The sequence below is a fragment of the Ranitomeya variabilis genome, chromosome 1 (assembly GCF_051348905.1).
Source record: "Ranitomeya variabilis isolate aRanVar5 chromosome 1, aRanVar5.hap1, whole genome shotgun sequence".
NCBI lineage: Eukaryota > Metazoa > Chordata > Amphibia > Anura > Dendrobatidae > Ranitomeya > Ranitomeya variabilis.
The window spans coordinates 965,074,734-965,100,293 of NC_135232.1; the positions used below are offsets into that span (position 1 = coordinate 965,074,734).

The 25,560-nt window shown below is 42.9% G+C and overlaps 1 protein-coding gene across 7 annotated transcripts in view; it reads right to left on the reverse strand.

Annotated features, from left to right (window-relative positions):
• SH3D19 (SH3 domain containing 19) overlaps positions 1 to 25,560 on the reverse strand; it is a 235,186-nt gene that overhangs the window by 70,282 nt on the left and 139,344 nt on the right. For all 7 annotated transcript variants that reach the window (XM_077279316.1, XM_077279315.1, XM_077279313.1 and 4 more), the window contains exons 2-4: positions 20,867 to 20,906; positions 17,293 to 17,333; positions 12,812 to 12,854 (exon numbers count right to left, since the gene is read on the reverse strand). Coding sequence is in view for 3 of the 7 variants with exons in the window: in XM_077279313.1 (XP_077135428.1) it covers positions 12,812 to 12,854; positions 17,293 to 17,333; positions 20,867 to 20,906 (124 nt within the window). In the remaining 4 variants the exon portion in view is untranslated. The remainder of the gene's footprint in view (positions 1 to 12,811; positions 12,855 to 17,292; positions 17,334 to 20,866; positions 20,907 to 25,560) is intronic.

Consider the following 25,560-nt stretch of genomic DNA (forward strand, 5'->3'; position numbering starts at 1 on the left):
CTCCAGTAAGATCAGTGTCTATGACCACTATGGAAATATCACTTTGTGAATGCAGTAAGGAACAACGCAGTAAGCCGTGCGAGTTCCTCTGACTGCAGTCTCAACACTATCCGTACAAGACACATTCATTCAGAACAAAATATAAGGAGTTAATCACCAGTTTGTTGACTCATTACAACTTTATGAAACTGTTTAACTGTTTATTAGTTATGAGTGAACGTGCTCGGATAAGGTGTTATTTGAGCATGATTATGTGCAATCCCCGCATGTGTTGCAGCTGTTGAACAGCCGCGAGACATGCAGCCGCGGGAACTCGAACATATTTTTCGACCACGCTGGAGACACTCTGTTAGCACACGAGCATGCTCGGATAAAACCTTATCCGAACATGTTCGCTCATTACTACTGGTTACTAGAACTATTTTACAGTATGAGGGGTATATTATTTTTGATCAAACATTAACCCTATATGTGTCCATTAACAAAAGCCCTGGTATCTTCCTCATAAATCCTACTTTCTGTCTCTGGCTCCGTGTTTTAGTGAAGGTTTTGTACATTTCTGGGTTGTAGTGACCCTTTTTGTTTTAGCCGCCCACACAGTTTATGATGAGAAACTGGAAAAACAACAATGTTCTGGTTCTGGCTTATGTTAGAGGACCAATAATAACATGGGACAACTGTTAGTCATTAGTGTGTAGGGGAACAAAGTATGTCATGGTTTCCCGGGCTACTTCTCACCAATAGACTACCAATGTCTTTAAGTGATTTGCAGTTTACAAGCAGTCTTTCCTTATTAAAAAAATCTGCTAATTATTTAGTAATAAAGGGGGAGTTTTTTTTAATAAAAGCGGTTCTCCACTAGACCTCAGGATAGGTCATCAATATGGGATTGGTGAGAGTTCCACACCCAGCAATCTCTCTAGTTATCAGCTCCAGTAAAAAGAGTACAGAGAGGAACAACGCAGCTCCATCACTGTATAGCAGTCACTTTCGAGAACTGCAGCTCAGCTTCTGTTTAGTGGACAAGCCCTTTAAAGACTAATCAAGACCGGCATTTTACATACAGGATAAAAACTTTGACGGGAGTGCTTCTTTAAAGAGTTGTGTCCCTCACCACAAATCTTACTCCAGTCAGAATGATACAAGTGAGCAATGCCATGCCCCATTCTGCCCCATTTTGTCATAGCTGGCAAAAACTGGATTGAAAATGCCAAATGTCACAATGACGAGCAGAGATTTCAGTCTGCTCATGCACTGCCTTCGGCGCCATTTTCCTGCAGCCCACCACCACTAGATCAATCGCTGCTTCTTCGCATCGCAGGGACACCCCTGCTCCCAGCATCGCCCCACTCCTACTGCTGCCGGTTTCCTCCAGTGGCGACCCTGCTTCTGCCTCAGTGACTCTGCTTCACAGCCACCCCCCAGGTAAGCTCTGACTATAAAACGGGACACACACACACACGAGTATATATATATTTGTTTTCCTATTTTCCGCCTCTAAATTATGATTGGGGGGGGGCGCTTATGGTCCGGTGTGTCTTATAATCCGAAAAATACGGTAGCATTGTAATTTACTAATCATCTACAGCATAGACTGCACAATGATGGCATCCATGTGTTGTCTTTGATTTGAACGGACCGTAAGGTTTCAGCTCTCTGGTAGCCACTTGGATATGCACCGAGCACAGGGTTTTTATATCAAAACAGCATAAAGTATATTTTCATCATAAACTTTACAGCTCCAAAACAAAAAACGCTTTTTTCCAGTACAAGTGAATAACATAAACCGTTTTCTTCAAGCACACTGAAACAAGGTAAATATGGCAGCCTCACCAACCTCGGTATTTCAGGCAGTAGCTGCTCCAGCAGTATAAATGCGTTCACCAAACAAACACACCTCTATTTAACTTCAGCACAATTCCACAAGCTGAGCTAACCCAGCTGCTGGGAATAGACGTGCAAGCCCCGGTCTAGATTATGGGAACAATTTCCACCCAGACTCTTTTGGTTGCTCCTAAATCAAGGACCTAAAATCCGGACAAATTAACCTAGTGTTACTGGGACAGACTTTACATTACAGAGGCCAACCACCTCGGTGGTACATAGCGGCCATCCAGGATCTTACATCATGCTTTCTTACAGGACTCAAACTTGTATGGATAATTTTGAACCAGTACTCAGATCAAAAATGAACATGTCGCCATGATTTTTTGCGGAACACTAGGTCCATAAAAAAAAAACAAGGACATGTAAACAGTCCAATAGAATATATTTTTATCAGGTTTGTGTTCTATCTATTAAAAACTAAGATAAAACTCATACGTGACTCAAATATATCTGATTGAAACCTTGCTCTACTTTTATAATAAATTAAGAAGATCTCTTCTCCCATACTTCTATATTCAGTAAAACTCGCATTGCAGATGAAGATTGCTGGTACGTTTGTCTTAGCACATAAGGAATTAAGGGTATACTGCAAAGAATGGTGCAGTCTACAGAAATTATACCTGCCATCCTATATCTGAGAAAACGGACATACCATAAATCCATTAACAATCCGATTTTTGATGAAGATCATGTGAGCGGACATCACGTCATATCCTTGGATTGTGCAATAATAAACTCCTCTACTTTGTATGAGATAATTGAGAGCCAAGTTCTTTCCATTGACTTGGAAGGGATTGGGACCCTGCTCGAGCACCAGAACTTTTTTTCAATAATGCCATATTCTATCCTCTAATGTTTGTATTAGGATTAGTTCAGATTTTTACAGGGATGTGAAGTCAAGAGTGGTGGATTAGGAGTTCGTTCTGTGGTGAGTCAGGAGTTATAGAAATGCTACCTCAAGCTTGAAATTAAAAAGTAAATCTGATATATTATTTATATTTCATAACTAATTTATTACACACAGTTTGTTGCATATTTACTTTATGATAATTTTTTGTTCTGAAATATTATTCCGAAAAATGTATTTTATGCTCCGAGAAGCCCATTTATTTATATGATGGTGACAAAAAGTCTGATGTTGCCATATTACTATGTCAGTTCAGTCATACTAATACATTTGGTTTAACTGGATGTCTCCATTATCACCTATCTATAAGATAGGTGATAACTTGTTGATCGGTGGGTGTCCGACCACTGGGACGCACATGGATTGGTACAGTGGGGAACTTTTATCTGTTAGGTTAGAGTGGCAGTGAGCATGTTCAACTGCTGCTCCATTCATTCTCTATGGGGTTGCCCAGCTCACCATTTTCTTGCAGCTCCAATGAATGAATGAATGAATGAATGAATGAATGAATGAATGAATGAAGCAGCAGTCCATTTTACAACATGGATAAAGGTTTGAGAATAAAAATTAAACTATTTACCAGCAATTATCACCATGAGTCTCAAAAGTTATACATAGCACTTCAATAACACATGGAATTTCATAAATCTGTGGCAGCAATGTCACAGACATAGAAGAGATCTAGGATTATTAAAATGCAAATTTTTATTTAGATTACATAAAAAAATTACAATAAAATCATGTTAAAACCAAAACCATATGACCATAGAAAGTGCATAGGTACAATTCTGTACTTGTTACACGTGTAGTACAAATGTGTTGTGATTAAAAAGGGGTTTGTAAGTGCCCTATTCATTTTACGTAGCTAATAAACACCAAGTATTTAGAGGTATATGGATCTTATTAGACAATGAGCAGTGATTGTTTTATATATATATATATATATATATATATATATATATATATATATATATATATATATATATATATATATACACTCACCGGCCACTTTATTAGGTACACCATGCTAGTAACGGGTTGGACCCCTTTTGCCTTCAGAACTGCCTCAATTCTTCGTGGCATAGATTCAACAAGGTGCTGGAAGCATTCCTCAGAGATTTTGGTCCATATTGACATGATGGCATCACACAGTTGCCGCAGATTTGTCGGCTGCACATCCCAAAGATGCTCCATACAAGGCAGGATGGATCCATGCTTTCATGTTGTTTACGCCAAATTCTGACCCTACCATCCGAATGTCGCAGCAGAAATCGAGACTCATCAGACCAAGCAACGTTTTTTCAATCTTCTACTGTCCAATTTCGATGAGCTTGTACAAATTGTAGCCTCAGTTTCCTGTTCTTAGCTGAAAGGAGTGGTACCCGGTGTGGTCTTCTGCTGCTGTAGCCCATCTGCCTCAAAGTTCGACGCACTGTGCGTTCAGAGATGCTCTTAGGCCTACCTTGGTTGTAACGGGTGGCGATTTGAGTCACTGTTGCCTTTCTATCAGCTCGAACCAGTCTGCCCATTCTCCTCTGACCTCTGGCATCAACAAGGCATTTCCGCCCACAGAACTGCCGCTCACTGGATTTTTTTTCTTTTTCGGACCATTCTCTGTAAACCCTAGAGATGGTTGTGCGTGAAAATCCCAGTAGATCAGCAGTTTCTGAAATACTCAGACCAGCCCTTCTGGCACCAACAACCATGCCACGTTCAAAGGCACTCAAATCACCTTTCTTCCCCATACTGATGCTCGGTTTGAACTGCAGGAGATTGTCTTGACCATGTCTACATGCCTAAATGCACTGAGTTGCCGCCATGTGATTGGCTGATTAGAAATTAAGTGTTAACAAGAAGTTGGACAGGTGTACCTAATAAAGTGGCCGGTGAGTGTATATACATATATATATATATATATATATATATATATATATATATATATATATAACTACACCGCCCCTTTTTGGCCAATTGGCACAATGATATATTTAACCTGGCCAAGCCCGCCACTTAAGACATGCCCCCAGGAAGAAGCCAGAGAGGTGAAACGCGCGTCGGGGTAACAAGGGGACAGACCAGACCATGCTGCATCAACTATTGATCACTATTTTCTATACATCCAGGTACAAACTAACACACAGACTCACTATTCCTTACGTTTATTCATTGTAAATAGGTTTACTTGACTGTATGAGGTGCATTAACTGTGATATTACAGGTGGAATGGTTGAATAGCGCAGAGCTTTATGTGATATACTGATTGTGGTCAAATGATTGATACATAGGAATAATTGATTGTTCTAGCACTTATTTACAATTATTTATAATTAATGCCTACCCCATACACATCTGAATACATTGTAAATCACATAAAATTACAATCAAATAGTCAGTCCTTTCTTGAGGTATCCTGGTTTTTTACATGATTTTATTGTGATTTTTTTTAACATAATCTATGTAAAAATGTGAACTTTTATAATCATATATTTCTTCTCTGTGTGATATTGCGGTCACAGATTTATGAATGTCCACTATTTGCCAGCAGTCTCACCCCCTCTGATCAACACGTTATCACCTATCCGGTCAACATCTTTAATTATACATAATCTATTTATGAAGGAGTCTGAAATAAAGGAGGCCGAATTGGAGGTTGGCTTTACCAACAAAACAGCACGGAATTTTTAGTGTTAAAAAAATAAAATTAACACATGGGAAAGCTGATATTTGGAGTGGTGTGCATCTTAGAACATAAAAATACCATGAAAATGGCATGCCAAAAATTGTAAACATTTTTAAGCTATATTTGTTACGACATCTGACCTTGATAAAGACAAAAACATGCAGCCAGACTGCATAATATAATAAGGTGTGACCAAAGCATTTTTGAAGAAAGGATGTAGAACTTCTCTTGCAGTTACAATGACAGAAAGGAGCAGGTTTAGGTTTGGCACTCACCTGTATACGGACTGTCTGGCAGCATTTAGAGGTGTCATATGATATACTCTGTACAATGACTTCTGCTATTAAAGGGAACCTGTCACCAGGTTTGGGTGATGCGAGTTACGGCCACTGCCTCTCAGGGCTTATACACAGCATTCTATAATGCTGTATATAAGCCCCCAATCCGACCTGTAAGACAAGAAAAATAACTTTTACCACTCACCCGGGGGGGCGGTCCAGTCCGATGGGCGTCGCTGGTCTTGGTCCAGCGCCACCCTTCTTCTTACGATTGCCGTCCTCCTGCTTGCTTCGTGTGGATGACGCGTCCCTGCGTCATCCACACAGGCTCCCCGGCATCGCGGTCCTGCGCAGGCGCACTTATCTGCCCTGTTGAGGGCAGAATATGAAGTCCTGCAGTGTGTAGGCGCTGGGTCTCTCTGACCTTTCCCGGTGCCTGCGCACTGCAGTACTTTGCTCTACCCTCAACAGGAGCCGCGATGCCGAGATGTGTCATCAACACGAAGCAAGCAGGAGGACGGCGATCGTAAGAGGAAGGGAGGCGCTGGACCAAGACCAGTGACGCCTATCGGACCGGACCGCCCGCAGGGGAGTATAATAAAAGTTATTTTTCTTCTCTTATAAGTTGGGTTGGGGGCAGATAAACAACATTATAGAATGGGTTGGGGCAGATCTACAGCATTATAGAATGCTGTATATAAGCCCTGTAAGGCGGTGGCCGTTACTCGTATCAGCCAAACCTGGTGACAGGTTCCCTCACTATAAAGTAGATGTGAATAAAGCCTTGCGTTACATTATTCTCAGGGACCCTACTGGCATGTTGTTGCTACAGTTCACTACAAATAATGAAAATCTTTTCCCTCCACTCTGGGCTAGTAGACAAAAAATTACATACAAACAAATGGAAAGCTTTTAAAGGGACAGTCAGCACAGAATGACTGTTCAAATCAAGTACAGGCACTCGGTGCATCGTTGTGGGGCCGAGCAGTTTAGTGCACCTTCCCAGCTATTCGTTTTCCCTCTATCTTGATTGACAGATCTGACTTTATAGAAATAGAGAGAAAACAAGTAGATGGGAAGATTCACTAAAAGGGAGTCAGTCATCACAGAATGGCTGTACAAGTACAGGTGCTTGGTTCAGTACAGAAGGAAAGCAAGCGAGAAGGTGCACTTAATGGTTGGCTACGCCATGATGCACCGTGCGCCTGTACTTGGTTTGAACAGTCATTCTGTGCTGACAGACTTCCTTTAATTTGAGTCTGTCAACACAAACTGACTGTGGGAACAAAGCCCAAGTAAACATCACTTCTTCAGTGTCTAGATCCATTGTTGTGTTTGTGAGAAACTGCTCTTTTTTTCAAATATTCAAAATGAGGTGCTTGGTGCACCCTTGCCATGGCCGAGCAGTTCAGTCCACATTCCCATCCATTTTCCGTTTCTTTCTGTACCTCCTTTTCCTTGATTGACATAAGCCAAGGGAGGGTACAGATAAATGTAAATCAAGTACAGTAGGTATGAAAGTACAAGTAACTTATTTGCTACACCAAGGGAGCACCGAGCACATCATAAGCATATTTGAATAAAGAATATTTTCTGGCAGGCCAGCAACAAAAGATTTGGACAATAAAAGGTGCTGCGCAAGGTTTACACTTAACACTTGCCTTAGCTAATACTAAGAAAGAACACTGCAGCAGGTACAATAAGTATAATGGAACAAGCAGTATCTATAAATATGAAAAGTCTAAAATGTCCTCACTCATTTATTAATCAGAGGTTTGGCACTTCTAGAGGGAGCTGAAGTGGCTCTTAACTGTCTCACTGTCCTCACAGCTGTATAAGACGTGTGTCTCTGAGGTGGAAGATACCAATGTGTGGGTAAACTGTGTGTAGCATGACACAACAGGGTATATCTGGGTCACTTTTTATGATGGATTCAGTGATATATGAAGAACTTTATATTGTATTGTTATTTACCGTACTCGAGCTGCAGGAGAAAAAAGTAGGAGAAACAGCTAAAGAGGTGAAATCAGTCACAGCTCCTCTGTGTGTACAAGAGCCTCAGATAACCCCTTTAGAAGCAGCTATGTCCTCCTCTAGAAGATGAACACTTTTAGAAGCAGCAATTTTCTCTTATAGTAGTTGAACCTTTAAAATGAGCTATATACTCATCTTGCATATTAACCCTTTAGAAGAAACTGTATCCTCCTTTTTCTGGATTGCATAATACACATTCAAATCCTATTATGTGGCTGATATACTGTATAATACTATACTGTATAAGTTTAGGTTACGTTTCCTGGAAGTGGCAGTATGGAAAATGTTTCACTTAGTGAAATATTTTATATTTGTAGTGATGGTGATGAAAAATGGGTGATGTGATTCTACCACTGTATACTATGGACAGTGAATAGACAAAACGGCACAGCAAGCAAATTGATTGGTTCACCCCAAATCCTGACCAGATCTGAGCACAAGGCTCCATTTACCATTCAGATGCTGCATAGAATCAGCTTCCCCCCTTACAGTTGGTATGTCCCAGAGGGGATTCACATCAGATTTTGCAATCACTATGGTAAAATGACCGTAAGAAATTAAAACCTGTGTTGCTGTAGTACTGCTAGAAATCATCTGATGCACTAATGACATATATTTGAGGAAAAAGTCTTGTAATGTCATTTTCTGTCCATTCTTGCGCTTTTCTCAGAAGCGATTGGTTCTCTTTAAATCTGGAAAGTGTGATCTATAAAGGTTTAGGAACAACTGAGCCTTAAGTGTCCACATGAGTCAGCACGAGACAGATTCCAAACTCGAATTAAGTCATAGGTTTTCATTGCCAGAGAAGTCTACACAGTATGATTACATTCATTTCACTTCCAAGCTTGATGAATTGCAAAGCACAAAGACCATTACATCTCCCCATGGCTGTAACTTTCAGAGATAAAAGTAAAAATTACACAGTGCCAAGAAATTTCCATCCATCCCTGTAATTGTGGAGTCACTTTAACATGTAATTAACTATAATAAAAATTACTTCTTACAAATCTGTACATTATTGAAACCTACCATCTACACCGACAATCCAGCTTGTTCTATTCGTAGGCCAAAAACGTTATAATCTAATACTATAATACACTTTGGTTGTTATTTTTTGTATATATTATTTATTTTTGAATGTTCAAGAAGGTAGAAACGGTAGATATAGATATTATAACAGGTGACTACATTAGTTTTATAAAAAAATAACAGGAATTCAGTTGTCATCTAATTACATGTGCAAGGTAAAAATTTTTAAAGGGAATTTGTAACCCGCTTTTGCTATGTAATCTGAGAGCAGCATAATTTAGGGACTGAGACCGTGATTCTAGCGATATGTCACTTGCTGTTATGCATGTTGTCATTTTGATACAATTACTGGGTTTTTTTGCCGCAGTAGCAATGCTCTAAAGCTGAGCCCTGAATAACCCGCCCACACCACTGATTAGCAGCTTTCTGTCAAAGTACAGTGCACACAGAAAGCTGCTGTGGTGGGGGCGGGGTTACACAAAGCAAAAGGACTAGGAGGCACAAGCCACCTAGTCCTTTAGTGATAATCTCCTGCTGATAAAACACTTTGTTTTTTAAACCACACCACGCAGCCTAGTAAGTGACACATTGCTAGAATCAGGCTTTCAGCTCATTCATCATGCTGCTTCAGATTACATAGCAAAAACTGGCTTAAAAAATCCCTTTAAAAGGAGAGTCAAATTGATATTTGCTGAAAAAGTCTTCTAAATTACATTAAGCCAAAACAATGGGAAACAAGATTTTCTTTCCCCAATGATTACAGGGATTGTCCAATGCCAAAAATATTCTACATTATGGCAGGTATGTTTCTAAAATAATAAAATATGCTAAACTTATCCACTCTAAAATCTGCTGGTCCAATGCAGGCCGATTTGGTGGTCTCAGGCCGGTTAGGAAATTATGACAATCTTTCATCAGTCACGTGACTGTAGAGGCCTGTGATTGGCTGCAGTGATCATGTGAAAAGAAAAGGATGTCATTCAAGGCAGGATGCAAAAATATCCTGTTCCAGTCATTTGGCCACTGTAGCCAAACTCAGGCCTTAGCAAGCAGGTGACTAAAGAACAAGACTATATTGCTTTCTGCCCTGGAGAATTGGGCTTAGAGGGGCTGAGCATTGCACCCATTTTAAAATGATTCCAACCTTGTGAAATTATATTGGGTGGTGGAAAATCGCCTTTAAAGGATATGCAGTTTGTTCAGTCTAGACAAAACTGCCTGCCTCTGTTCTGGTCTCTCTCACGTCCCTTCGACATATTATTTTATGGCATCACTTCCTATTCTGGCAGCTTGCAAGTTTAGTGTTACCATAAGAATGTATTCTCCGATTCATCAAGCCTGGCGTTGTTCCCTCTGGTCTTAATGAGTGGGCATATTGAAGTGAGACGCGCCCGATTGATTATAAGGTAGCCTCATACCGCCTAGTTTTGCCCATTTTAGTGGAGATGGACAAAACTGGCATGGAAAGCACACAAAGTTACAAGAAATCTAAAAGTGAAAGGTTTGATGAATTGGGGCCTTAGCGTGGATTTGAACACTGTTGCCATCAAAGCACAGGCGTTATTGCCATCAGCAGCTCAAGCTAACCTGCAGGCCGACAACAACCTACCCATCAGTTACTGCAGGGAAGCTAAGTTTACTCAGTTTCAAGTAATGACTAGAGTGCTATTGTAGCACCAGCGTCTCTGCCTGCTGTCCCTCTTCCCTGGCAGAGACTCCAACTTACTCACTGATGCAGTTCCCATCCCTCACTTCCTGCTTCGGCTACTGACACCTGGGGTGCACGCAGATCCCCGGGCATTGTGCTTAGGGTGCATGCATAGTTCCGTCCTCTTAAAGGGACAGCAGGTGCAGTCCTAAAATGTCCCCAGCCAATGGCTGGTAGACACTCATTTTTTAATGCACCTCCACCTTTAAGGAGGTGCTTGTGCAACATTGTAAGTTTGTTCCTAAACATTCTTGTCAGTTCTCAGGTCCCAGTGCTCGTATTCCTGTATTCTTGCCTGTCTATTGTGACAGGGTCACTGGTGTCGTACATGAGGGGAGATACGTGTCACAAAGATTGCTTTCCTGAGAGCTATAAGTGTTTTCTCCAGCAGTATACGTGCTGAGAACAATCCAGTTGCTATATGGGACTGGCTTTCATGGTGGGTAGGTTAGAGATGGGCAGGATGCCATCTCACCATACCTCCACCTCCAAGATGTGGCTGGAGGGAGTTAAATGTCCAGCCAGTTTTTTTTTCCTTTGTCTGTGTTGTGTGGAGGAAAGGAAGCCTCCATACTGAAGCTGCTGTGAGAGCTGCCATAGGTGTTGTCCCAGAAGCATTGGGCAGGACTGTGTATGTACTTTTTACTTTCTATTAATCCAGACAGGCAGTTTTTCTGTTACCAGTTTGGGTTTTTAGTTTATGATGCAATAAACCACCCAAAGACTTTAACCAAACATGGTCCTGCGTCTACCTCGAGGATAAGCTAAGCGTGGCAAACCCCTTACACTATTAACCATTAACCGTGACACATCAAAGAGAAATACTGCCTAGATCAATGGCAAAAAACTTCCAAAATCAAAATATCATCAAATAATAGAACAATGAAGTACCAAGCCATGAAAATAATATTTTATTGAAACAAAACATTTTTCTTAAAAAATACATTTAAAAAGATTTTTAGTGCCTGGTGGGAACGATACTACGCAAAAAAGAACCACCATTATGTGTGGTGATGTGGTGGGGGGCAGGATTGTGTGTGGTAATGTGGTGGGGGGGCGGGATTGTGTGTGGTAATGTGGTGGGGGGCAGGATTGTGGGTGGTAATGTGGTGGGGGGCAGGATTGTGGGTGGTAATGTGGTGGGGGTGGAATTATGTGTGGTAATGTGGTGGGGGCGGGATTGTGTGTGGTAATGTGGTGGGGGGCAGGATTGTGTGTGGTAATGTGGTAGGGGGCAGGATTGTGTGTGGTAATGTGTTGGGGGCGGGATTGTGTGTGGTAATGTGTTGGGGGCGGGATTGTGTGTGGTAATGTGGTGGGGGGCGGGATTATGTGTGGTAATGTGGTGGGGGCGGGATTATGTGTGGTAATGTGGTGGGGGCGGGATTATGTGTGGTAATGTGGTGGGGGCGGGATTATGTGTGGTGATGTGGTGGGGCGGGATTGTGTGTGGTGATGTGGTGGGGGGCGGGATTGTGTGTGGTGATGTGGTGGGGGGCGGGATTGTGTGTGGTGATGTGGTGGGGCGGGATTGTGTGTGGTGATGTGGTGGGGGCGGGATTGTGTGTGGTGATGTGGTGGGGTGGGATTGTGTGTGGTGATGTGGTGGGGAGCGGGATTGTGTGTGGTGATGTAGTGGGGGCGGGATTATGTGTGATGATGTGGTGGGGGTGGGATTATGTGTGGTAATGTGGTGGGGGCGGGATTGTGTGTGGTAATGTGGTGGGGGGCAGGATTGTGTGTGGTAATGTGGTGGGGGGCAGGATTGTGTGTGGTAATGTGTTGGGGGCGGGATTGTGTGTGGTAATGTGGTGGGGGGCGGGATTGTGTGTGGTAATGTGGTGGGGGCGGGATTATGTGTGGTAATGTGGTGGGGGCGGGATTATGTGTGGTGATGTGGTGGGGCGGGATTGTGTGTGGTGATGTGGTGGGGGGCGGGATTGTGTGTGGTGATGTGGTGGGGGGCGGGATTGTGTGTGGTGATGTGGTGGGGCGGGATTGTGTGTGGTGATGTGGTGGGGGCGGGATTGTGTGTGGTGATGTGGTGGGGGCGGGATTGTGTGTGGTGATGTGGTGGGGTGGGATTGTGTGTGGTGATGTGGTGGGGAGCGGGATTGTGTGTGGAGATGTGGTGGGGGTGGAGCTACTGTGCAGGGGGCGGGATTAGCGAGTAATCACGATGCCTATTATATATAGAGATTCATGCAGAATCAATATGAAGAATAAGAGGACTAATAAAATGGTCAGGATTATATCAAATATACAGTAGTAAAAGCCAGCAGCTATACCTTCTATCCCTCTGCTGTTCACTCTGCGCAGTAGTTCTAGAGGCTAGAAGAAAAATAAATGCATTATTAAAACATGAAGAAAGAAAGAAAGGGGTAAGAGCACAAGGACATTTCTAAGACGTCTTTTGGACCAGGTCCAAAAAATAAAAAAGCCTGATTAATTACATAAAAATGCTTGAAAGACCCTTTTATGACCAAAGAGCAACTCACTAGTGTCTTAAATTACACTCCCAGAAGCTGGGACCCATGGATAACACATGCACACCCACATATAAAGCAGTTTTTCTTTTGAAGAATCATATACCCTCATTGATTTCCAATCCTTACTTTTCTGCTATCTATGTGCCTCACTGAACCCTGATCTTTAGCTTTTTACCTTTCCATTTTCTATGTGCCTCATACTGCACTCTTCAACCTCACTGTTTAGTGCTTTGTCTTGTTTTCTTTGTATGTTCATTGTTATATGATGTGATAACATACCAAAATGATATATTTAACTATGTTCTTGATTCTATTCTTAAATCATATAAATACAATAAACATATTTAAAAGAGAAAGACCCCCCCTATGAATTTCTATTGTAAAACCACTTTGCTATTCAGATATTAAGTATTTTGAATGTTCCCCCCTCCACTCCAGGTTTAGAAAGACACCTGTTGGCAGTAATGAAAGCGTATGTCAGTGGTTCTTGCAAGAATCTGCTTCAAAAAAAGCACTGTCCAATCAAAAAGGCTGCAAAATAGACATCTGGGGAAAAAAAACCTCTTCCAAAACATTTTAAAAAAGCTTTAATAAACAAAAAACTCATCCAAAAAAGTGACACAGGGCGTTTCCTAAAGCGGTTTCCATTAGCAAAATCCTTGATTTGGCCACAACAAGAAAATTCAGTGTGCACATACCCTTAGGCTAGGTTCAGATTGCGTTAGTGCAATCCGTTTAGCGCGAGCGCTAGCGGATTGCACTAACGCAATGTCTTTTTCGGGGCCGCGTTCAGGGGTCGCGTTAACGTCCCCGCTCTCGCAGATCCCCGATCTGCGAGAGCGGGGAACGGACCTCTGGCGCGCCGCGGACGCTGCAAGCAGCGTCCGAGGCGCGCTACAAAAGACCGGCACATCGCTAGCGCGTGCCGAAAATGACACGCGCTAGCAATGCGCTCTAACATTGCCGGCAATGGGAGCGCTAACGGACACGGTGCACGCTGTCCGTTAGCGCTATCCCATTAACGCAATGGGAACCTAGCCTTAAGGTACCTTCACACTAAACGACTTTGCAACGATAACGATAGCGATCCGTGACATTGCAGCGTCCTGGATAGCGATATCGTTGTGTTTGACACGCAGCAGCGATCTGGATCCTGCTGTGATATCGCTGGTCGTTGCTGAAAGTCCAGAACTTTATTTGGTCGTCAGATCGGCGTGTATCGTCGTGTTTGACAGCCAAAGCAACGATACCAGCAATGTTTTACAATGGTAACCAGGGTAAATATCGGGTTACTAAGCGCAGGGCCGCGCTTAGTAACCCGATATTTACCCTGGTTACCATTGTAAATGTAAAAAAAAACCAGTACATACTCACCTTCTGATGTCCGTCAGGTCCCTGGCCGTCTGCTTCCCGCACTGACTGTGAGCGCCGGCCGGCCGTAAAGCACAGCACAGCGTGGCGTCACCGCTGTGCTCTGCTTTTACTTTACGGCCGGCCGGCGCTCACAGTCAGTGCAGGAAGCAGACGGCCAGGGACCTGACGGACATCAGAAGGTGAGTATGTACTGGGTTTTTTTTACATTTACAATGGTAACCAGGGTAAATATCGGGTTACTAAGCGCGGCCCTGCGCTTAGTAACCCGATGTTTACCCTGGTTACCCGGGGACTTCGGCATCATTGGTCGCTGGAGAGCTGTCTGTGTGACAGCTCTCTAGCGACCACACAGCGACGCTGCAGCGATCGGCATCGTTGTCGATATCGCTGCAGCGTCGCTTAATGTGACGGTACCTTTACATTATCAGTAAATAAGGAGTAAGCAGATAAAAGAAAATTAGCATTTATCTGCCCAAGTTGAGGTGCAATGGAAGGAAGATAAAGATCTGTGGTTGTAAGTGTTATTTGCACTTCACACCAAAAGACTAGCCAAGCAAGCAGCTATCAAAATGATCCATGCTCAGCACTATTTTCAGTGACACAATGGCCATCAGTGGATGGGGAAAATTAAATAACACACCCTATATTTTCCTATAGAAAATGTTACACTATCAAAAACCCACCTGAGATAAAAGCTTTGTGTTCACTAATGATGAGTTATGCGACGGAAGAACACTATGTATGCAGAGGGTTTGTGAACTGGTTTAATTCTGCCAAAAATTAGAGGAGGGTTGGCTTCTACTGGGAGCCATGCCAATGCTCCTACCATAGATATCCCCATACTGGTGCAATTTGACAACATAGGTCCTGAACAAGCAGGATGCACAATGCATTGGGACACGGCTCATCCATAAATACAGGTCAGTGATGGTTCTAAGAGGGAGATTAGAAATCTATCCCACTGTGAAAAGCATCCACAAGTAGAGATCTAGTAGTTACACAAGTCTGTTAAAAGCTTTTTTTTTTTCAATTTTCTCCTGTTTTTATGGAATTAATAATATAATATCCCCATTGGCATAGTGTAGTTAGCTTCCCCTTTGCAGCTAAAATGGCTTCCAGTCTTCTGGGAATGCTTTCTACAAGATTATGAAGTGTTTCTTAGGGAATATTTGTGTATTCATGCAGAAGAGAACTTGTGGGGTCAGACACTGATGTTGGCCGAGATGGCCATGCTCATGATTTCTGTTCTAGTTCATCCCAAAAGCGATATATGTGATTGAGGACAAAGCGCTATGCGGTTCAGTCAAGTTCTTTCACACCAAACTCACCCAACCATGTGTTTATAGGTCCTGCTTTGTGCCCTGAGCCACAGTCATGCTGAAACATGCTAGAACAGAAAATGACCTTCCCCAAACCATGCCAACAAAGTTGGCAGGATGCTATTGTCAAAAATGTCAGAGTCCGCTAAAGCATTAAGATTTTCCTTCATTGGAGCTAAGGAACCTAGGTCGACTCTGGGGAAAAAAAAACAAAAAACCATAAGCAGGTAACGTTCTCCTGTCATTCGCCAAACCCAGACTCATCCACCACCAGAAACACCACACAGAGAAGCTACTCCCACTCTGGAGCACCACAAATGTCTACTGTAGGGTCCGGTGGCTGAGTGCTTTACACCGGTCCAGTTGTGCTTGTTGATGTAAGACTTTTTTACACCTGCAAGGACATGAAAATCTATGTCGTCATGCTCCTGTCGAATAGTTTTTGTGCTGAGGTTATTGCCAGCAGAGGTTTACAACTCTGTAGTAATTGAGTCAACTGAGTATTAGCGATTTTTCTGTACTACGCTTCTCAGCCATCGGAAACCGCTCTTTAATTTCACATGGTCTCCACTCTGTGGCAGAGTTGCTGTGGTTGTTAAATGCTTCCACTTTTCAATAATATCACTTACAGCTGATTGTGGAATATTTGGGAGGGAAGAAATTTCATGAACTGACAAGTTACAACAGAGACATCCTATTACAGGACCTCCTTGAATTCAGTGAGGTCTTTAGAAAGATCTATTATTTCACAGACACCAGTAGAGGCAGACTGCCTGGCGTGTGGCTCTATTGTATACACCTGTGGCAATGGGACTGAATTTTAACCTGCAGTAATGAGGCTAGTGCTCCTTGCTGGCCAGTGCACTAGCCAGGGCAGTATTAGGTGACAGCGAGGGACTTAGGTTTGTGACGGTGGTGGGGGGAAGGACCCCCTTAGGGTGTTAAGGAAATGGGGGATGGCCACCACCTGAACTCAAACCTGAGCCTGTCCCCTACACTCCCCTATCTGTAGGGTCTTCCTCTCCCCAATACTATCCCGTTGTGGTGTGTGTTGCGCCGTCTGCTGATTGGCCACCCGTTGGGTCGCTATACGTATTGTGACAATAGTAATAGATGAATGCTTGTGGTTCAGTGAAGTAAAGGTGGTAATGCCAGCCATGGATCTTAGCGAGGAACTAAACGTAATGTGCCCAATTGCATTCTGCTTCTTCTTCGCCGATCAAAATCAGTGTTAGGTACAGGAATTAGAGAACTCGTAGTTTTACACTGACACAGTTTTCTCTATGATTGGGCAGAGCAATTCGGTAAGGAAATGCTCGACTCCTATGGCTTGAGTGCCGGTCTAGTTACGTGAACTGAACGCAAGGCCCCAATGTTATGTACATGAGATATACTGTGTAACAAACATTAAAATATATGTTCTTCAGCTGAAAAATAAAAAGTTTAAACAACTCTTGTAGAAATCTTTTATACTGGGAAAAAATTACCATCAACACCTTCACTTGGATTAGTAAAATTCATTAACTAAATACAGACATTACAAGACTTAACTCAATGCTCGTATACAGCAGAATATAAAGAACTTACTTCTCTTAATAACGGCTCTTATGGATGACAGAGGTCCTTGTCTGGAAAAAAGGAAAAGAACGGGTTACTTCAAATGAGAAAAAAAAAAAATCTTGCAAACTCCACAATAGCCGACTCTGCCTGCACGCTTCCCATCATAAAAAGAAAGAGGGCAGATCCAATACATGAAGCCAATTTACTTTGTTTATTCCAGTGCTGTAAAATAATCCAATGATCCCGCCCTCTATAATAGAAACCAGAAACACGAGAGAGCGAACGCTCCGTAGGAAGTACAGCCAACTGTTCTTTCCATGACTTCTGATCTTCTGGTAGAGTAATCCTAACAGATACAAGAAGATGCATTCACAGCACTTGTTTTTCATGCGAGCCTCAGTACCTCTGCTATGGCGGAGTACCAAGAGGAGTATTTATCCGTTCATCTGCCAGTGAACTCCAACTCTCCAGATAACTGGTCCCAGGAGAGCCAGACGGGATTAAAAACATACACGCACTTGCAAAACACGCCACAGTGCAAAGCTCGAGATCAGAAAGAATCCTTTTAGGTCTGGGTCTATGAAAGCTGTAGAAAAACTGTCTCACAGCCCCCAAAGGACTGCTGCCAATTGTCGAGAGTACTGCATGACAAATCTGATTGCTTGTCTGGATATTTGTCATTCAGTGCTGGGTGACAATCCTTCTGGAAACTGTAATGAATGCCACCTAGCTTTCTCAGGAACTCAGCTAGCCTAGGGTTTTCCAAGATTTAGAGTATTCATGGTCTATCCTTAAAGAAGCACTCCCAACTATTTGTTTTCTAATTCTGTCCAGCAATGTAATACAGTGTAGGTGCATTAATACACTTCCTTCATGCGGTCTTCCTCATTTATTCCCTAGGTCAATACTGAAATTCCAATTAGTTGGATCACACTGGGGTCTATGTGTGAGCCAGAAGACACTTTTACAATGTAAGTTTGTGGAGACCGGTTCTGAGGCTGCATAAACTTACACCGAGTAAGTAGCATGGACAGGTTCACATTATCCAGTCCACGACTGGACCGCCACTAGATAATGGAGAAAAAGCAATTGGCAAGTATATCAACACACCTACACTACATTACATAAACAAAAAGGATCAGGAAATCCATTTTTGGGAGTGTTCCTTTAAGACAGGTCAATAATATATCAGACTTTTGGGAGGCGCTACTCTTTCCCCTCCACTAGTGAGCAGTTTGAAATGGCCGCTGTTGCAGCATTGTCCTATTCTTGACAATGAAACAACTTAGAATACACAGGTGATGGTGTGCAGGTAAATACAGTAGAAGAGGATGCAACACTTGCCAAGTGCCATGCTACCTTAAATCCGCTGATCCCTAAAAAAAAAATCAGACCACCACATATTAGATGTTGATGGTGATCCTAAACATTCTGAACCTGGAAAAGCCATTTAAAAAACTAATGTAAAAAATACATGGGATAAGGACATCTTAAAAATGTGGAAAACGAGATTCATTAGGTCCACATTGTAAGAGGACATTTACTGCATGAAAAGTCAATTGCAACCAATATCAGATGCAAACAAAAATATATATAATTCTCTTGCTTGTCATTGATGAGCACACATTGTATGCTGACATAAAAAACAATGATCCTTCGCTCTTAAAAATGAAGTGTTGCTGGCTAGAATAGGTGGATTTGACCCCATATCTCCACGTAATAAACACTTCAAAGGGGATATTGGGGACTTTATGGAAAAACAAAAATGTAGGCAGGTAATTGCACCTTACTTGCCTGTTGTGCATGCTGCCGTTCTTCCCCGGCACAAAGTGGTCATAGACCGCTCCTGCCAGTGATTTAGCTGCCTCTGCTGATACAATAGGGCATGACTTCCAACGTTATTCTGATTGACAGCTGGCTCCCCCAGTTAGGCAGCGGGGATCCGGCTGTCAATCAGAATGATGTTGGAAGTCCCACGCTGTCTACAGAGCAGAGTGGAAAAGAAGCCTCTGCTCTGTAGATGTGACGTCAGGCTTCTGAATCCCAGGCAGGAGCGTCTGTGACTGTTCTGTGGCGGGGGAGAACGGTGCCGGACACAACATGCAGGTAAGCTGCAATAACCTACCTGTTAGTCCTTAGGTTTATTTTTTGTTTTTTATTAAGTCCCAGATATACCCTTTAAAGTATATTTACAGTATATACTTGTGTATAAGCTGATCGCATTCCACTGCCAAGCTGTGTCTTCCGGGTCCCCTGGCTGTGACGTTCAGGTCAGAGGGTGCGATGACGTGGTTAGTGCGCAATCTCTGCCTGAACAATCACTGCAGAGAGCCGGCAACGCTGAGGAGCGGTATGTCATTTATTTTTTTTATCGCAGCAGCGGCATTATATGGGGCATATTTTAAATATGGAGCATCTTATGGGGCCATCATTAACCTTTCTGCAGCATTATATGGGGCATATTTTTGTATGGAGCATCTTATGGGCCCATCATGAAGTTTATGGAGCATTATATGGGGCGTATTTGGTATGGAGCATCTCACGGGGCTCCTGATTCAATATGGATATTCAAAAACATTTAACCTACTGATGTCTCAATTAAATTTACTTTTATTGGTATCTATTTTTATTTTTGAAATTTATCAGTAGTTGCTGCATTTCCCACCCTAGGCTTATACTCAAATCAATAAGTTTTCCCATAATTTTGTGGCAAAATTATTGGCCTTGGATTATAGTCGGGTCGGTTTATGCTCGAGTATATATGGTAACTACATTTTGCAAAAAAAGTTTAAAAAATATATATATTAAATTGCACTAGTCAGGACATGATAATGTGGAAGAGAATGAAGCTAGAATTTATGCTTTTTCCACATGTGTTCTCCATTATAGCTTGCTACAGTCAGCATATGCAGATCTTCTATGAACCATGGGACAACACACCCAAGTCTCGAGGCCTGAAGAATGAAGTCACCTCAATGTTATAGCGGGTGAACAAAACTATGTAAACCTCAGGACCACAACCAATCCAGACACTGGAGAAGATACACAAGCCGTATCGTTAGAACAGACGATGTCCTCTTTATATGCAAATGTAGTGTAAAAATATGCAAGAACTAGAGAGAAGATCCAGCAACACAGGCTACAAGATGAAGGGTGCGCTGATATTTCCCACCAGTGCAGCATTTAACAAATCTATCAACAGTACGCACACTGAGTGAAGCAGGAGTAGAAAAGGGTCAGAAACCCTTGACAAAGGAGATGCCACTCTGAAACCCCATTCATTTCCCCCCCAACATATGGGTTTCGCAGCGGCTCACTAAATACGGCTTTTGGCCCAGGCGCCATAGTTATTTCAATGTATTTCCTCCAGAACATTGATAAATCTGCCCTAGTTTACCTAGTTAGCCATCCTTTCAGTGAATAACATAAGGCCCTGTGCACGTATGTCTGCTACGTTCAGGGTGTATGCCGGGAAAGCTCCCAAAATACCCGCCATGGAAATTAAACTTGTGGAGCAGAAGTGCGGTCATTTCCAAGGCAGTAAGATGGCTTCTGTCATTAGAAATCACTAATATACAGTACTATATAATGCACCACTTACCCAGGAAACCTGTGTTCTGGCTTATTCCTTTCTGGACGCTCTGAAAAAAAAAAAGACAAAAATGAAGAAATTTAATGTAATTATAAAAATCTATGATATACAATTAACAGGTGAAAAAACGTAAAGACAAAACTGGGACATGATTTGAAGGGGAATCCCATCTCCAAGATCATATCCCAATGTAGTAGTAATAATAATATTGGCAAATACCTCCAATTAGAAAAGTAGTATATGGTAGTTCTTCTGATTCGCCATGTTACTTTCCTCATATGCAGGGCATTGCATAGCATTTATAATCAGAGGTACCGCATTTGCTAATATCATTACTACACCTACTACATATTGGGACTGGATCTTCAAGATGGGAATACCCCTTTAATAAAAGTATCTTTATGATCAATTCTGGATTTGGTCTACAAATACATTCCAAAGAGTTCTCTTCACATGGTGCGCATCTCCTGATACTGTATATGCTGGATGTATAGCCGGGCCGGACTGGGACTGAAATTCAGCCCTGGCATTTGAAAGCATACAGGTCACTGCTGCCCCCACACTCACTTCCCCAGATAGGGGGTCTCCATTACATATATGACTCTGACCAATATTAAAGCAAATAAAAATGTACGGTAATTTAAATGTAGTTCCAAAATGCACGGTTTGCCCTTTTTTCTCCTGATTATTAGGCTATACTGGGGTACGCAAAATGATGCATGGCATGCCCAAATTACTGTGTGGGGTAAGGAGCAGGACTGAGCTGGGCGAGTTTAGCAACTTAGATGGAACCAGGGGAGTAGCCATAGTCTATGGGAGCACATGCAACATTTAGGCCTGGGCCGTTCTATAACTAGTCTACCACCATGCTGCTCAGATGCGTGGGCGCCATGGGTGTTGCCAGGGTCTATAAAACCATTTGTCCTTCCTCCTCAAAAAAAAAACAACTAAAAATGTATACCGTATATATAGCAACCGAGCCATTACATATTCCATTTGACTGCTCTGCTTCGAAGTACAAATGATTATAATGGAGTCCGTTACAGGTTTTAGAAGAAAAACAGTTCTGCATGCTGCACTTTTTCAAAACTAACACACATAACCCAGACGGACCCCATAATAATCAGTGGGACCCCTCTAATTCCGTCTGCGTTGTTTATACATTGGAACGTTTTTGCAAATGAGTTCCGATTGTCAGTTCCTCTAAACAGAACAAAGACTATGCAAACGGTAATGCGAATATAGCCTTCAAGTATTATCACCATACTGTTACTGAACAAGATAAAGTGGTAGCGGTGAGGTCACAGCTGCAGCCAAATTACCGAGACCTGAACGCCCCAAGAACCTGCTGTTTGATATATTAGGTGTATAAGAGCATTTGGGGCCCACTTCCCTTTAAAACATTTTCTGGGTGCAAGTTAGTCAGTATCTAGCTTTAAGGTGAAATACAGTGTGTCCGTTAGTCATGGTGCACTTTTGACCAGTCACAGTATCTATAGTTTACATTTTGGCGCCCTTTCTCTGCCCCAATCATATTCAGACCTGTTCATGAGGAGATAACAAGAACCAATAAAACAACACAAACTCATTTAAGCTGCCGATAAGCCCCCAGTCAGATTAACCCCTGATAAACTGAACTCTGATTAATACACTGCCAGGTCTGTGACATCATGCAACCACAAGCTAATGCCAGCAGTGTGGTTTTCCATGCCAGTCGAGGTGTGGACGGTACAGAGGGGGAATGACAGGAAGTTGTCCAAGTAGCGGTCAACTTCTTGAACTTCATCAGTGCCATTTTACGCCATTCTGAAGTTTGTCCCTGCAACATACAGTCACATGTGAATAACCTCATTCACCACTTCAGCCCCTTCCAACATAAAATCCCATGTGCAAAACATCACTCTCCTCCTATCAGCTTTGTCCAAAATGCAGTCCTATGTAAATAGACATTACCCTCTACCTTCAGCCCCATTTAACATACAGTCCCATGTAAAGAACATCACTACCCTCCCTTCTGACTTTTCCTGGCAGTAGATCAGTCCTCTCAGACCCATCATGTAAAAGGTCACTTCTTTCAGTTCCTCTATAAGAATCCTCATCCAGCAGTATATCACTCCTCTCAACTTTCTGCAAACAGCCCCATCCTGCAGTAGAGCACACCTTTCAGCCCCTATACTTAGCCACATTCTGCAGTAGAACACACCTTTCAGCCCCTATACTTAGCCACATTCTGCAGTAGAGCACACCTTTCAGCCCCTATACTTAGCCCCATTCTGCAGTAGAACACACTTTTCAGCCCCTATACTGAGCCCCAACCTGCAGTAGAGCACACTTTTCATCCTCTATACTTAGCCCCATCCTGCGGTAGAGCACACCTTTCAGCCCCTATACTTAGCCCCATCCTGCGGTAGAGCACACCTTTCATCCTCTATACTTAGCCCCATCCTGCGGTAGAGCACACTTTTCATCCTCTATACTTAGCCCCATCCTGCGGTAGAGCACACCTTTCAGCCCCTATAATTAGCCCCATCCTGCAGTAGAGCACATCTTTCAGCCCCTATACTTAGCCCCATCCTGCAGTAGAGCACACCTTTCAGCCTCTATACTTAGGCCCCATCCTGCGGTAGAGCACACCTTTCAGCCCCTATACTTAGCCCCATCCTGCGGTAGAGCACACCTTTCAGCCCCTATACTTAGCCCCATCCTGCGATAGAGCACACTTTTCATCCTCTATACTTAGCCCCATCCTGCGGTAGAGCACACCTTTCAGCCCCTATAATTAGCCCCATCCTGCGGTAGAGCACACCTTTCAGCCCCTATACTTAGCCCCATCCCGCAGTAGAGCACACCTTTCAGCCCCTATACTTAGCCCCATCCTGCAGTAGAGCATCTTTCATCCCCTATACTTAGCCCCATCCTGCAGTAGAGCACACCTTTCAGCCCCATCCTGCAGTAGAGCACACCTTTCAGCCCCATCCTGCAGTAGAGCACACCTTTCAGCCCCATCCTGCAGTAGAGCACACCTTTCAGCCCCATCCTGCAGTAGAGCACACCTTTCAGCCCCTATACGTAGCCCCATCCTGCAGTAGAGCACACCTTTCAGCCCCTATACATAGCCCCATCCTGCAGTAGACCACACCTTTCAGCCCCATCCTGCAGTAGAGCACACCTTTCAGCCCCATCCTGCAGTAGAGCACACCTTTCAGCCCCATCCTGCAGTAGAGCACACCTTTCAGCCCCTATACGTAGCCCCATCCTGCAGTAGAGCACACCTTTCAGCCCCTATACATAGCCCCATCCTGCAGTAGAGCACACATTTCAGCCCCTATACGTAGCCCCATCCTGCAGTAGAGCACACCTTTCAGCCCCTATACTTAGCCCCAGTATATCACTAGTTTGAGCTCTACATTGTTATGAAGTATGCTCTTACCAGCTGCAGATGGTCTGATAAAGTGATGTCCTCGGGTCGGCCTACAGCAATCTGTGACCTACAGGAGTAACATGTGTAGCAAGTAGCTGATGACTTTTCCCTGCCACAACTGTTAACAGTACCTTGCCGTTAGCGACAGTACCAGTGACCTGCGGATACTGTTATTAGTGCTGCTAGTCGATGTGGTCCACTGCTGGACTGGCCCATCCGTCACAGTATAAAAATTGACCAGTTGGGCCCTGATGTATAACCATGATGTACACGAGTTACATATACGTCACCTATTCATCATACTTACAGTACAATATTGATTCTGTTCTGATCCTGAGCTACAGTGCGCATTAAACGCTTCACAGCTGAAATACTTCAGTATTCCCAGCTGGGTCAACATTTGTACAAAGCTTCTTCTAGACGTCTGCATTCTAGAAGAATGCACTTGATTTGATTTTAGGGAAAGACAATTATCACACTGTATTATAGAAACCCAGCTGAACTGATTGAATGCAATCCTGGACTATAAATACAGGCTCTCTGACCTATGGATAGGATAGGTCATCAATATCAGGTCACTGAGGGGCCGACTCTTGGTGCCCCCAACAATCAGATGTTTTCCAGAACAGTTTGTACAAAGAAGGAATTTAAATATGAAAAAGGAGTAATGTTGTATGCTGACACAGCACAGAAGAAATGCCATCATTCCTGGCTAAGGAACCAGATTTAAGGTCATGAAAACTTGCGCAATGATACTTTTATATGCTATCTATACTACATTACCCTCCTGAAGTATAAATGAACATTGTATAGTGAGGAGAGGATGGAATTATAGACACCTGTAATATTGGTTTTTAAATGAACCTGCTTTGTTGAACACTGTATCCGCTTTTAAGACAGAGAGAAAGATTTATCAGGCTATAAATGCAGCAGAATTCTTGTGTAATCGGCACCAAACAGTTTTTAAAATACTGGCACCTTTCCTATTATAAATTTTAGGCAGACACTATCTGCATCTTGTTTGACAAAGGGGTGTGACTTTATTGAAAAAAGGCATGGCTTAGCAGATAGGAGCTTTGACCTGGAGCATGACTATGCATCAAAAATGTGCCAAAACTGTGGGGAAAATTTCTGTCACAAAGTGGTCTAAACTAAAGGTACCTTCACACTAAGCGACTTTGCAGCGAGAACGACGACGATCCGTGACGTTGCAGCGTCCTGGATAGCGATCTCGTTGTGTTTGACACGCAGCAGCGATCTGGATGCCGCTGTGATATCGCTG